Raw genomic sequence first — 13,575 nt, forward strand, 5'->3', positions numbered from 1 at the left:
AGATTCTTGACTTAGGCAGGAATTATCAAGACTACAAACAAGTTGAGAACTAGCTGCCTACACAGCAGTTTTGCAGATTACGTGTTGCATGTGGTTCAACCACGTCATGCAATAGTGAAAAAAGGTGATATAGTGTAGAAATACAGAGGGGTATTAAGTATAAAACTCATTAAGACATCTTGCAGCCTTTCTCCACACTGAAAAGATTTGCAGTTAAGCTATCCTTTACATTTTGAATAGTAGAACTCATCAAAAGGTGTGGTGGAATTGCAAGAAGAATGATCAAACATGCCCTTCCTATACAGAATCAAAGTATCCACCGGCACCTTTTTCCAACTGCATATTGACTAGTGCTAGCTTCACTTGCTTCACTCCTGCAAGGGGATATAAATTCTTTGTTCTTTTGCAACTACAGTCTATATCATCTTATGAGAGAAGATATCTATAATGGTACCTCTTCTCCTGAGTTCTTCCACAGTAACAAGACAGTTGAAGAATCATCATCTACTCTCAACCTACTTAAGCCTTATAGAATTCCTCCATTTTTTCTATGTTTTCAAATGATTAGATTGTAAAAAGAAACGATCATGTTAGAATAAGTTAAACCAATAACAACAAAGGCATAATTTTCCCCAGAGTGAAGTAGCATCTACCTGGTCACTGTTCACTCTAGAATATATTATTTTTTCCAAAACTGTTTTGAGAACATGTCTTTGCTTGGATATTTTTGGAGTTGGTAATGGATTTGGTTGAAATGGGAGTTACTTTGAAGAAAGCAAAACAGTCTCCCTAGCAAAGTAGTCACAGCACCAAGCCTGATGGAGTTCAAGAAGCATTTGGATGATGCTCTCAGGCACATGGTGTAACTCTTGGGGATGTCCTGTGAAGGACTAGGAGGTGGACTTGATGATCCTTGTGGGTCCTTTCCAACTCAGCATATTCTAGGATTCTGTGAAGTCTTCTGTGTTAAAAACCATATTTCATCTGAAATTTCTCAGTCCCATTTCCTCCATTGAAAATGGTGTATTTTGTTGCTTGCTTCAGTCCAGTAAGGTCAATTAAAAAACGCTTACAGTGACCTGACTGCTCAGTGTGCTCTGTAAAATGACCTGATGATTTAAGCATGTAAAAGGGTGTAGGAGTGTACCCCACACACACATCTTCAGCTGTTCTGGATTGCCATAATCAACATTCCCCTCAGAGTCATACTAATAAGGACAAGGATTGAGATGAAACGAAGTCAAAACAAACTTATTTTTTAACTACAAATTCTCATTTTTGCTGCTGTCGTCAAGATGACATCTGCACTTAATAACTCAAAGCTGTGGAATCACAGCTTTGCAACAGAGGTTGGTTTTAAAAAGAATGAAATACTGCAATTTCTACAAAAAAAAAAATGAAGGCTCTAGCAGCACAAGTTCTAGATGTATAATCTGTCCCATTTTTTCAGTGGATGAGAAGTTAGGCTTTTTTTTAATTTAGTGCACAGCATCCCTCTCTCTTTATATATATTTTATACTAATTTTTCTACTGCAGTAATCTGTTGCCTTTCTGTGTGACATGGCTGTGAAGATAAAAGACTGGTTGCCATAAAAGGACAATCAGCCTTGTCTTTCATTTGAATAGTGGTTATACAAACCATTCATAGAGACACATTTACAGAGTACACTGTGGTGATCTGCTGTTCATCAGTCTAGTGCTAGAGACAGAACTTCACTGTCTAACATTAATTACTGCTGAAGGAGTTACATGGTTTAGAATTGAATTTTTCAGCCTTTTTTGATGCCCATGCCATGACAGGAATATTTTCTAGGCTAGCAAATATACAGGTAATGAACACAGAACCTGTAGTCACAATGTCTGCAGTATAGACTTCTGCTTATCTGTGGCTACAAAAATGTTGTGCCTTCCAATAAGGTTGAGCAGAATAACATCTATCCCTGAATTTGCTTGTTGACTTATATATCAAGTCCCCAAAGGTTAAGAAGAGACAGAAACCTAGGAAACTGAGCATTTAGAAAGAATTAGTGTTTCTCTTCATCTCTTGCTAGATAATGAATGCTGTCACCTCCCACAGCCTTCCCTAACATTTGAGATTCACATTCAAACTTCTGCAAGAAGATTAGACCTTAAAGTTTAGATGTAGGAGCTGAGAAGTGAACTTCCCCTCCTGGATCTCTTGACTGACCAGCCTGAAACACTAGTAGGTAATTTAAAGCTGACTGTAACTTTCCCAACTGGAATTAGATATTTATTCTTCTGTTATAAAGATTAGAATTTTATATAATTGTTAGCACTTAGTGTACCACATCAGCCCAAATAGGACCATCTTCATGTCTCAGGTACTAAAACAAATAAGGATTTTTACATTTTAGGATTCATCTTTTGGCAATTAAATTCCAGTGTAGAGAACTGCTGTGTTTAGAATAAAAAAACAGCATATGTGTTCTTAATGGAAGCTTCTTAAACAAAAATCACACAGCACAAATAAGTATACTGATACATATTCATTGGTTAAATGGATTATGAAGAATTTATTGAAAAATAATGACACCTTTACATCACTACTGGAATTCTCAAATTGTGAGAGAAAGTGAAGAAATGGAATGATATGGTAAAAATGATAACTATATTAACTGTCTTTTCTACCTCCTCTTGCAGAATGTAGACAAATGGTCCTTTGATGTATTTGCGCTAAATGATGCCAGTGGGGATCATGCACTGAAATTCATTTTCTATGAACTTCTCACACGCTATGATCTGATCAATCGTTTCAAGGTCAGTAGTTAGAAGATGGCTATCTTTTTCAACTTCCCTCTCATCCTGCTTTTTTCAATTAAAAATGCAATTTTAGTGATCTTTGAAGAATTTGTGAACATTGCACTTTCCCTAATAAGCAAAACCAGATGTGATTTAAATAGTACTGTCAATTGCAATGACATGCTATGAACTAGGTGGGGTTCTAAATGAAATCCATCTGAAATACTGCATTTGGTCCTCTGAGAATGATGGTGTCATTTTCCTGAGCTTCATAGGCACAAAAGAGAACAGGAGAGTATGAAAGCAAATTCAAATTCATTCCAATTAGGTTGGCCAGCAGGTGAAAGTAGGTGATTCTACTCCCAACTCTACTCTCATAAGACCCCATTTGGAGTACTGCATCCAGATCATCCAGATCTGGAGTTCTCAGCACAGGAAAGACATGGACTGTTGGAGCCATTGTAGAGGAGGGCCACAGAAATTATCAGAGGGCTGGAGCACCTTTCCTGTGAGGAACGGCCAACAAAGTCAATGTTTTTAAGCCTGGAGAAGAGAAGGTTCTGTGGATTGTTTATTGCAGCCTTCTGGTACTTGTAGGGGACGTATAAGAAAAATGGAAGAAAACTTTATAGCAGGGCCTGTTGCAACAGGACAAGGGCTAATGATTTTAAACTAAAAGTGGATAGATTTAAACTAGATATAAGGGAACATGTCCCTGTTCATTGCAGGGCTGGTTGACTAGGTAACTTTTCAAAGTCCCTTCCAGCCCAAACTATTTTATAATTTCGTAATTGTTACAGAGGTTTCCTCCAACTTTGAAGAGGAAATATTGCCATGCAGTTCTTGACCACTGTCCCCATGCAGATACTCTGTCATCCCTTCCACTGTTGACATTTCCATTTCTGAGGGGTTCCCAACTCACTTTGACTGGAAAGAGTTTACAGATGCCTAGATTTTTCAGGAACTGCCTATGCCTGATGAGACATCAAGATGTCTGCTTAGAACTGCATCCTCTGCTTAAATGTACCCAAGAGAAGAAGAGCAGTGATCTTTTATATGGAAACCTTAGTGTTTAATATATTTGCTGTCTGAGCAGAGGAAACTGGAGAACCCATGTTGTCAGTAACATATGTTACCATCTGCATAGTCTCCTTTCTAGAAATCCCCTGAATTGCATTTTGTCAGATAATTGCAGTTACTCTTGAAGGCAGAAAAACATGGCAATCCCATTGGATGGGCAGGCTAGATTTTGCTCTGAAAACCCAGAGGTCTGATAAATTATATTCCTCTTAGACTATCTAGGATTTGCTATATCATGTGTTTCATTAGAAAATTTTAAATGTGAATAGTAAAGCAGAGATATATTCCAGTTGATCGTGAAGGTAACAGGCAGTTGCTTGCAATCTATTTGGAAATATTTCTCCATGGCAATCAATCCAGCGGTTGCTGTTACTTTTCATACTCTGTGTGCTCCAGACAACATTTCATAGTATATATATTTTGTGTATTTTATTTCTCCCTCCTGTGAGAAGGAGTCACATGTAATGTAATTATGGATGGGAAAACCAATTTGAAGTAGTAACCTGAATTCACTCTCTCTCTTGAATGACTATTTCAAATGTTCTAGCATTTTGTTTGTTTGTGAAGTACACATGGCTCTTTGAGAACCTATTATCAAAATACTCCTGTCTGGATGCTAGCCATTAAAGGTGGGAGTTTTTGTGGGTATTTGTTTGTTTGGTGATGTTTTTTTGTTAGTTTTTTTTTTTTTCCCCCTTTCTTTAATTCTGTGCTGCTTTACTTAGATTCCCATATCTGCCTTGGTGTCTTTTGTGGAAGCTCTGGAGGCTGGCTACAGTAAGCACAAAAATCCTTATCACAACCTAATGCATGCTGCAGATGTCTCACAGACAGTCCATTACCTCCTTTTCAAGACAGGCACTGTGGTAAGTAAAAGACTTGGCATCCTGAATATATAGTGAGTTTACAAGAGTTTCTGGTTATTAATTGAGATAACGCACAGTGGAAGCTGTCTACACTGTAGACATACTTAATTCGATATGGCTGGACTAATAAAGGTAAAGACTTTGGATTATTTAGGAACAGAGGGTAAAGAAAGTTGTTGATAACTCTTTTAACAGTTATGTTGGGATGAATGACAGAATGAATGAGAAACCCAAGCTTGGTTTTTCACCCTGCCACAGATCTTCTGTGTGAATTTGCCAACACACATTTACTGGAATTCATTTCACCTAATATGAAGAATTCTATTGTCTAAGCTTTCTTTTTAACTTAAGGTAGGGACAGAGTACATCCAAGTGATAATTCATTCCACTTATCTGAGCATAATAAGTGCTAGGATCTGGAAATGCTGGAAATGCTGACCTCAATCCACTTCTCTACAGCAAAAATATCTGGATTGGCTTGCACAGAAACCTACAGACAGCTGAAGTCTGACAACAATGACAGGAATGAACAAGGGCATAAAAAAAAACTTAGTTCCCACAGTGGGTCTCAAGGCAAACAAGAGAAATACATTTGAGGATGGACTAGAGGAGTTGAAGGAAGATAGATTCCAGAGTGATGTGATTCCACTGCAGTTTGGATTTAGCTGGAGGCTCAGAAAGTTGCTGGCCCACATGGTTGGGGAGAGAATAAATAGCAGGGAAAGTTCAAAGGATACTTATATATTCATTCCATTCTTCTTTCTCCTGGCTACTGCTGCAGCCAGAAAAAAGAATGAAATTGCATTTAGTCTGATTATGTGGAGCAGATCTTTTCCCCATATTATTTGCCTCACTTTTTTCCATGCATCTAATTTGCCCTTGCTCTTGCACTGGCAGAAGTGTAGAGGCAAACGTGACCAGTTATCTCCTGTTATACCAGGGCCATTCAGTGATTGTTCTGTTTGCGGCTGGTACTTGAATACATTTAATTCTGTTCTATTGCATTTAATTTCTCTGAAGTCCTTTCACTAAGCAGTGTGCAGTTCCAGGGTCATGGAGTCTTTGTATTGCAGAGCAGACACATGAACCCAGGTCAGCAGATGTTGAGGCTCTTGCTGCAGCTCAGGCCTTCTTGAACACTTCCCAGTTGTTACAAACTCTGTATCTGGAACTGTTGAAAAAAAGGGTAAGGAAAAACCAAGTGCCTCAGTCTAACCAAATTCTAACACTTTCATGCAATGAACACCTTTGATCAACTATAAAAAATCACTATAAAAATTGTCTGTCAGCAACGCTTGTGGTGATATTTGTTTGCTGATGATACCCTTTTCTGTGCAGCTCAATAACAAACCCAAAATACTGACACCAGTGTCTGCTGGGTGATGGAGTATAAGAGAGAGAGGTACAAGCTAACAAGGCATAGTGCAGCACTTGCTATGTCTTTTAGGCAAGTTTCAACCACTGTAGAGTTGCTAACACTTGGGAACTGTTTTGTGCATGTGATCTGTATTTCCGCAGTTCTTTGGTTGCCGCTAAGATGTTGCTTTCAATTCTGAAGCCAGAACTGGATGTTCTTCCTTGAGGAGTTACATGCTCCACAGCCTCCTGTTAACATCACAAGTTTCCTGTGTTGAATGTAGATTACACTTGTGAATTGCAGTCACACAGTAGTTAAAGCAGTAAATGCTGCTATTTATCAGAAACAGATTTGGAAGGACTTAGGTGCTATCTGTCCCAAGAGGTGACTCAGACAGGCTGATGATCCTGATGGAAGTTGTGTCACTTGCTTCTGATTGTGCCTGAAGTAGAAAGCACTTTGGTCAGAATTGCAGCTAATACAGTTACATACTCAAAACTGCCTGTGAGATACTAAATTGGTCACTGCTGCTTTTAGGACATTAGTTACTGAAAATGCACTGCAAGCTGTAGTCAGTAGGAACAGGTGCAATGTTGAGTAATGTGAATTGTATTCTAGTGGTATTCCTCTAGAATTGTATTCTAGAGGAAATGGATTCACTTTTTCACCCCAAAACAATGGAAGAACGGCAGTTTTCATGCTCCAAAAGACTACTGGATTACAACAGTTGCCCAAATATAGTTGACCTCCATCCTATGCATGTTCAGAACTACCTTTTTTTCCATCTTGCTGCTTCTTGATCTGTTAGTCATTTAGCAACAACTCAGATGTGAGTGAACGACTACTATTTTGTTCTAGCCTGTGATGCACCAGTGCTGAATGGGATTTCCTATGCTGCCTCTGAGTGCAATAAAGCAAGGAAAGTGTTAAAAGAGAGACAAACAGAAGGACATGAAAATACATGAGTAAATGATGGAGAAATGCAGACTTTTTTCCTCTGAGAGAGAGAATGCAGCAGACTAAAAAGACATAAAAAACCAAACCCAAAAGAACCCCCCCAAAACCAAACTAAACCAACCTCTGTTTCAGAGGAAAAGATGATCTGAAATCATAGAATAAACCAGATTGGAAAAGACCTTTGAGATCATTGAGTCCAACCTGTGACCTAACGCTACCTTATCAACGAGACCATGGCACTAAGTGCTACGTCCAGTCTTTTCTTAACCACCTTCAGGGATGGTGACTCCAACACCTCCTTTGGCAGCCCATTGTAATCCCCAATCACTCTTTCTGTGGAGAACTTTTTCCTAATGTCCAGCCTACACCTCCACTGGTGCAGCTTAAACTGCTCTTGTCCTGCAGCTAGTTGCCTCAGAGAAGACATCAACTGCCACCTGCCTACTACCTTTGAGAGAGTTGTAGAGATGTAGAGAGTGATAAGGTCTCTCCCCTGAGCCTCCTTTCCTCCAGGCTAAACAACCCCAGCTCCCTCAGCTGCCCCTCATAGGACGTGTACTCCAGATCCTTCACCAGTCTTGTTACATTTCTCTGGACATGCTCCAGCATCTGAACATCTTTCCTAAATTGAGAGGCCCAGAACTGGACACAGTACTCAAGGTGTGGCCTCACCAGTCCTCAGTACAGAGAAAGAATCACTTCCCTCATCCTGCTGGACACACTATTCCTGATCCAGGGCAGGATGCCACCAGCCTTCTTGGCCACGTGGGCACACTGCTGCCTCATGTTCAGGCTGCTGCCAATCAGTACCCCCAAGGTCCCTTTCTGCCTGGCCACTGTCCAGTCACACTGTTCCCAGCCTGTAGTTCTGCAGGGGGTGGTTGTGACCAAAGTGCAGGATCTGACATTTGGTCTTGTTAAACTTTATATTGTTGGATTCATCCCATCAATCCAGCCCATGCACGTTGATCTGCAGAGCTCTCCTACTCTCCAGCAGATTGATATTCACAACCAATTTGGTGTCATCTGCAAATTTGCTAATGGTAGACTCGACTCCTTCATCCAGATCATCAGTAAAGATCTTAAACAGGACTGGGCCCATACACAGATCCCTGGGGGACACCGCTAGTGACGGGCCACCAGCTGGAGACAGCACCATTCATCACCACTCTCTGGGCCTGGCCATTCAGCCAGTTTTTAACCCAGCAAAGAGTGCACCTGTCCAAGCCATGGGCTGTCAGCTTTTCCAGGATTATTCTGTGGGAGATGGTGTCAAAGACTTTGCTGAAGTCCAGGTAGACAACATCCACAGCCTTTCCCACATCTACCAGGCAGGTCACCTGGTCATAAAAGGAGATCAGGTTGGTTAGTCATGGCTGGCCCCTCCTAAATCCATGCTGGCTGGGTCTGAATCCCAGGCCATCCTGTAAGTGCCATGTGGTCACACTCAAGATGAACTGGTGCATAACGTTGATGGGCACTGAGGTCTGGCTGACAGGCCTGCAGTTCCCTGGATCCTCCTTTTGGCCCTTCTTATGGATGGGCATCACACTGGCCAGCTTCCACTCATCTGGGACCTCCCTGGTTAGCCAGGACTGATGATAAATGATGGAGTGCAGCTTGGTGAATCAGCTCCCTCATCACTCAGGATGGATCCCACCTGGTCGTATAGACTTGTGAGCATGGAGGTGGCTCATCAGGTCACTAACAGCTTCCTTGTGGATTTCAGGGAATCTGTTCTCTGTGTCCCTGTCTACTAGCTCAGGAGACTGGTTGTCCTGAGGATGACCTGTCTTATTGGTGAAGACTAAGGCAAAGAAGGTGTTAAGTACCTTAGCTTTCCTCACCTTTGGTAGCTGTATTCCCCACCATGTCCAATAAAGAACAGAAGTTTTCCTTGCCCCCCTGCTTTTGCCATTAATGTATTTATAAAAACATTTTTTATTATCCTTTACAGAAGTGTATCTGTGCAATATGCATAAATATGTGCAGTGGTAAGAGAATGTACACGTCCCAGACTTCCATCTAGAAAATAGGAACTGGAATGTGTGCTTGCAAGCTAGTGTGTATATGCTTGCACTGCAGCCAGTGCCTGAACTGAGGCCATTGCTGTAATTAGCTACATACACAGTAGTCCATGCAAAGCAGTATGATGGAGTTATGGTCCAGAGGAGTGTCTTCTGCTTCCCACGAATATTCCCAAGTACTAATCATTCCCACACCCAAATCATATCTGTAATTTGGTTTAGGATCAAATATAGCAGAATAGGAAACCACTCCACAAACCTGCAGCACTGTGACATTTCAGCTTTGCTTCTCTTGTTTGAATGCTTTTTTAAACTTAGATTTTAGGGTTTTTTCTTTCTTCTTTGTTTTCACCTCACCTTCCTTAAACTATACAACCAATCTCAAAGTGCATAGATTAACGTAGTTTGAAAATGAGAAGTTATCAGTCCTAATGTCCTGCTGACAGCAGGGCCAGCCTCTTACGTACATAATGTACTCACACACAATAAAGAAACATAGGATACATTTTCCTCTTTCCAGGATTTGCTCACATAACTATCTTACCATTACTGTAGCATGTATAGTTCTTTAGTTCATAACTTCTACAGTATTTATGTAAGTAACTTGGACATGTTGGAACACAAGATTTTGGTTTCAGAAGTATGTTAGGGCCATTGGTTTAATTCTTCACCAATGGGATGAAGATCATGTTTAAAAAGTTATATACAAAAATAAGAAAAAAACCCCTCATTTTTCTTGCTAATCTTTCTAGTTAATTGTAATGTGGAAAATTGCTTTTTTCATATTTAAATAGTCCATAGAGTTAAAATTTGTGTTAGTCTTAAAAGTAAGAAACATGTTTCTGTTTTGTCTTCACATGGTTCATTTGCCTTTGTCATGCTCCCTGTTATTTATGAACTCTCTGAAGAGTTTTGTTTCATCTCTCATTTTTAAAAAAAAATATTTTCAATTAAATCTTCTTTCCCTCTCCTTTCACAAAATTTCATTAGCTTTCCTGTTATTTTTTCCCTCAGGATGATGCTTTGGAGTTAGTTTGTTATACATTACTGTATGAACTACAAGAATTTTGGCTCTCTCATAGACAAAATGCTGGAAGAGAATTTGGAATTAATCTGATGTTTATCTGTCCTGCTTTAGGGCAAATTTGGGAGAAAACCTCCAAAGGAGTTTTTTCTAGAAAAGAAGAAGTGGCCCCTCCCCTAGCCAGTCTGGGAAAAGATTCCCTTGGAGAAAAGTGGAAAAAAATGTTTCTTTAACAGGCGAAGCATTCACCAGCACAAAAAAAAGAAAGAACAATATCAAACAATAAAACCTCTCACCACTCCAAAGAGATAATAAACTCAGAAAGTCCCCTTCATGGGTTGTAGCTCAGCTTACTCAGTCTCCTATCAGTCTCTCCTGTGCTGGAAATGCCACTGCACAAGTCTGGCCCAGTGGGCCATAGGTGCAAGCTGCCGGTGCTCTTCTGGGTTTTCAATCCAGAGCAGATTTATGCAGTCCCAAGAAAAAAAAAAAAACCCACATCCGTCCACAGACAACACAGTCCAGGAGCAGGAATGTGGAGGAGTGAGTGCATTGTTTGAAAACAAACTGCGCTTCTCTCCCCCCTCCCCTTTGGACTCAGAACCAGTCTTAAAGTCTTAAAACTTATTTCTGGCCGAGACAGACAAATGGGGATACAATTCAGCATCATAAAGTCACCCCATGATATTATCTCATAGCAGATTGGCATACAAGCATGATTTGCAGGAACAGCTTCCAAGAGCTGACACACTTTTTGCTCATTTCATTCCTTCCTTTATTAAACTCTGTTGTTCAGCTCTGATTATTACTTTCTTTGGTATTGTTTTCTGATTAATCTTTATTACTGCTTGGAAATACCACAATTTCTTTTTTAACCTAGATGATGGTGGGAAAATTGTAAAGCTTAAGATTTCTTTCTCTGATACTGACAAGAATTACAGGAGACTATTTCCTGCAGCAGACTTGAAAAACTGTGAAAATGCAGGACTTCTGTCACATAGTTTAGTACTAAAGGGCAGTGAGATAATCTTCTCCACTAGCCTGTTTTGATTAATAAGCAGATCATCATAAGCTTTGAAAATAATACCTGCTTTGGAATCAAAGTTAATAAACTCTTGGGAAGGAAACTAGTTAATTATATACATTGTAGCAATTTCTTGGAAATGCATTCTTTTTTTTTTTGTGAGATTTGGATACACTACTCTTTCTTCTTCTTCCTTCTTCTTTCTATATTCATTAATCCTTTTGTTTACATGCAAATGAGCCACCCTAATAATTAGTGATTCACATTTATTGTATATTTTTGAAAGTCAATTATGCTTCCTTGGCCTTTGTTTTCATTCTGCAAGCAAATACTTGGTATTTCATGCCTTTTACCCTTCACCATTTCTGACCTACTACCATCACAGAAATTTTGATAAGATTTTATTCTGGATTGGTTTTGTTAGCCCTTTAGAAATCAAAACCATTCACATTTCCTTGCTCTTTTCATCTTTTGTGACACAGTCCTGCTGGTCTTGATGGCTTTGTTCTTTAAAAATTAGCTTTCTGTTTCCATGATGAAATCTACCACAAAACAGTGAATTGTAAAGCCAGCATATTGATGGAGATTGCATCCATTCTCTTCAGGCTCTTTGCTGTCTTTTTTGCTTTGTCTTGCAAGGTTGTGGCAGGAGAAAAGGGACTAAGAGGTTCCAGCTACTTCCCTTGTGTTACTCACAAGCCTATTTTGACTTTGTTCTACTTACACTGCTTTATTTATTACCAAAAATTAACATCTGTAATTCCAGTTTTATTCTGGATCATCTTCCTGGAATCCTGTTATGATACTTAATATTGCTAATACAAGATACTGCTAATAGTAAGATTTACTACACCATATTTGAAAACCTTCCTTACCCAAAATTGTTTAACAAGAGATGCTTCGGTAAGGTATGCAAGTCAGCACTTTCCCTGTATGTGCCTTAAGAGACAAGGTAGGAAACCTCAAACACTAAGACACATTGCATTGGTGATGCTGTAAGACTTGGGTCATGAGATCTTGTTAGTGTGGGAATCATCAGATGCTGTCCAGGTGGTCTGAAGTGGATGCGTTGGACTAGCTGAATGTGTCTTGAATGAGTTCTGCAACCATAATACAGACTTGCTCTGGCTGTTTCTGAGTACCTGTGCCCTGATTTTTTTCTATCATTTGCAGTCTCTCCTTTTAGGAAATGGCAGACCCCTGTGGCAATGAAAGTCCAGATCTAGACATGTAGCCTGGAAACCTTAGTTCCATTTGCAGTTGCCGGGAGTTGTTGCTTGAAAGTGGAATTAATGTTCTTAATCATCTGGCAATCATTCCTTATTCACATGTCACACCTGGAAACAAAATTGAACAGACTTCTCCACCATCAGTGCTCTCCAGTCATATCTTGGATCAGTTGTGTAGATATGAGAAAATAGTGGTTTCCATTTCTGATCATTTCTTGCATTGCTCACCATCCTCTCTCTCTTGCTATTAAAAAAACAAAAAACAAACAAACAACAACAACAACAAACCAACAAAACCCACCAAACAAAAAGAAACAACCCAAACCCAAGAACTATCTTGATTATGGTCAGTAGCATTGTGCAAAGTATCTTTTCAAAAACATCTACATTTTTAATGTAAGGGAATCTTTAATACTGAGACTTGCTCCATTCTTCACTGGTTATGCAGAGATGACTGTGAAACACAGATAAAGACCTAGGCAGGTTGCTGTGTGCAGTTTCACTGTTACCTGTGCTTCCCTACACATGCTTAACATACTAGTGGTGGCCCCTGAGCTCTAGGAGATATCTAGAATAGATTTGGATACCTTAGTGCCTTTGCTGGGCCTTGAATTAAAAGGTAGTTTGTATATGAATGCCTGTCAAAACATTTGCAGGTTGACAGTGAGGTGTTACAGAAGTATTTGGCAGTCACTGTGGAAAAGGCTTTACTAAATGCAATACATTTAAGCATTTCAGACAAATATTTACAGCATCTACAGTATCTAAAACCTTTGACTCCTTTTCCACCTTTTCAGTGGAAAACCAGACAATAAAATTATTTGACTCAGATACAAATTATTAAAAGCATCTGAATAATTTATAAATCTAAGGCAAAAGTGACTTAAGCATTGTCTAGGGAGTTAGGAAAAATTCCACAAACTTCAGGGCTTTCTCAAGTGTTTTTAAAATGATAAATAAATCACAAGAGGTAAATCTTTTGTAGTTATCTTCCTTGTTCTCCTCATGATTCAGTGATAGAAAAAGACTTCTGTTTTCTGGAAAATAGTGACATTCTTCTGTATCTGAGTCTCTGCTGCTCAATTAAACTGAACTGAAAATACATACCGTGGTGGTATGCATTTACCTGCACATATATCATCAAGTTCCCCTTGATGAACCTTGACTTTCTTAAGTTTTCCTCATTTCTCTCCTTGAAACATTGCTCTTTCAGAAGGGCACAGTTCCTCTTGCTCTGCCTTAGACTTTATT

At 39.5% G+C, this 13,575-nt stretch overlaps 1 protein-coding gene across 1 annotated transcript in view; it reads left to right on the plus strand.

The window, feature by feature from the left end:
• The window catches only part of PDE1C (phosphodiesterase 1C), a 289,933-nt gene that overhangs the window by 216,638 nt on the left and 59,720 nt on the right, over positions 1-13,575 (plus strand). Inside the window, exons 11-12 of the mRNA XM_036406364.1 lie at positions 2,662-2,778; positions 4,566-4,706. Of these exons, the coding sequence (XP_036262257.1) occupies positions 2,662-2,778; positions 4,566-4,706 (258 nt within the window). The remainder of the gene's footprint in view (positions 1-2,661; positions 2,779-4,565; positions 4,707-13,575) is intronic.

Source organism: Molothrus ater, chromosome 1 (genome assembly GCF_012460135.2).
Source record: "Molothrus ater isolate BHLD 08-10-18 breed brown headed cowbird chromosome 1, BPBGC_Mater_1.1, whole genome shotgun sequence".
Classification (NCBI taxonomy): domain Eukaryota; kingdom Metazoa; phylum Chordata; class Aves; order Passeriformes; family Icteridae; genus Molothrus; species Molothrus ater.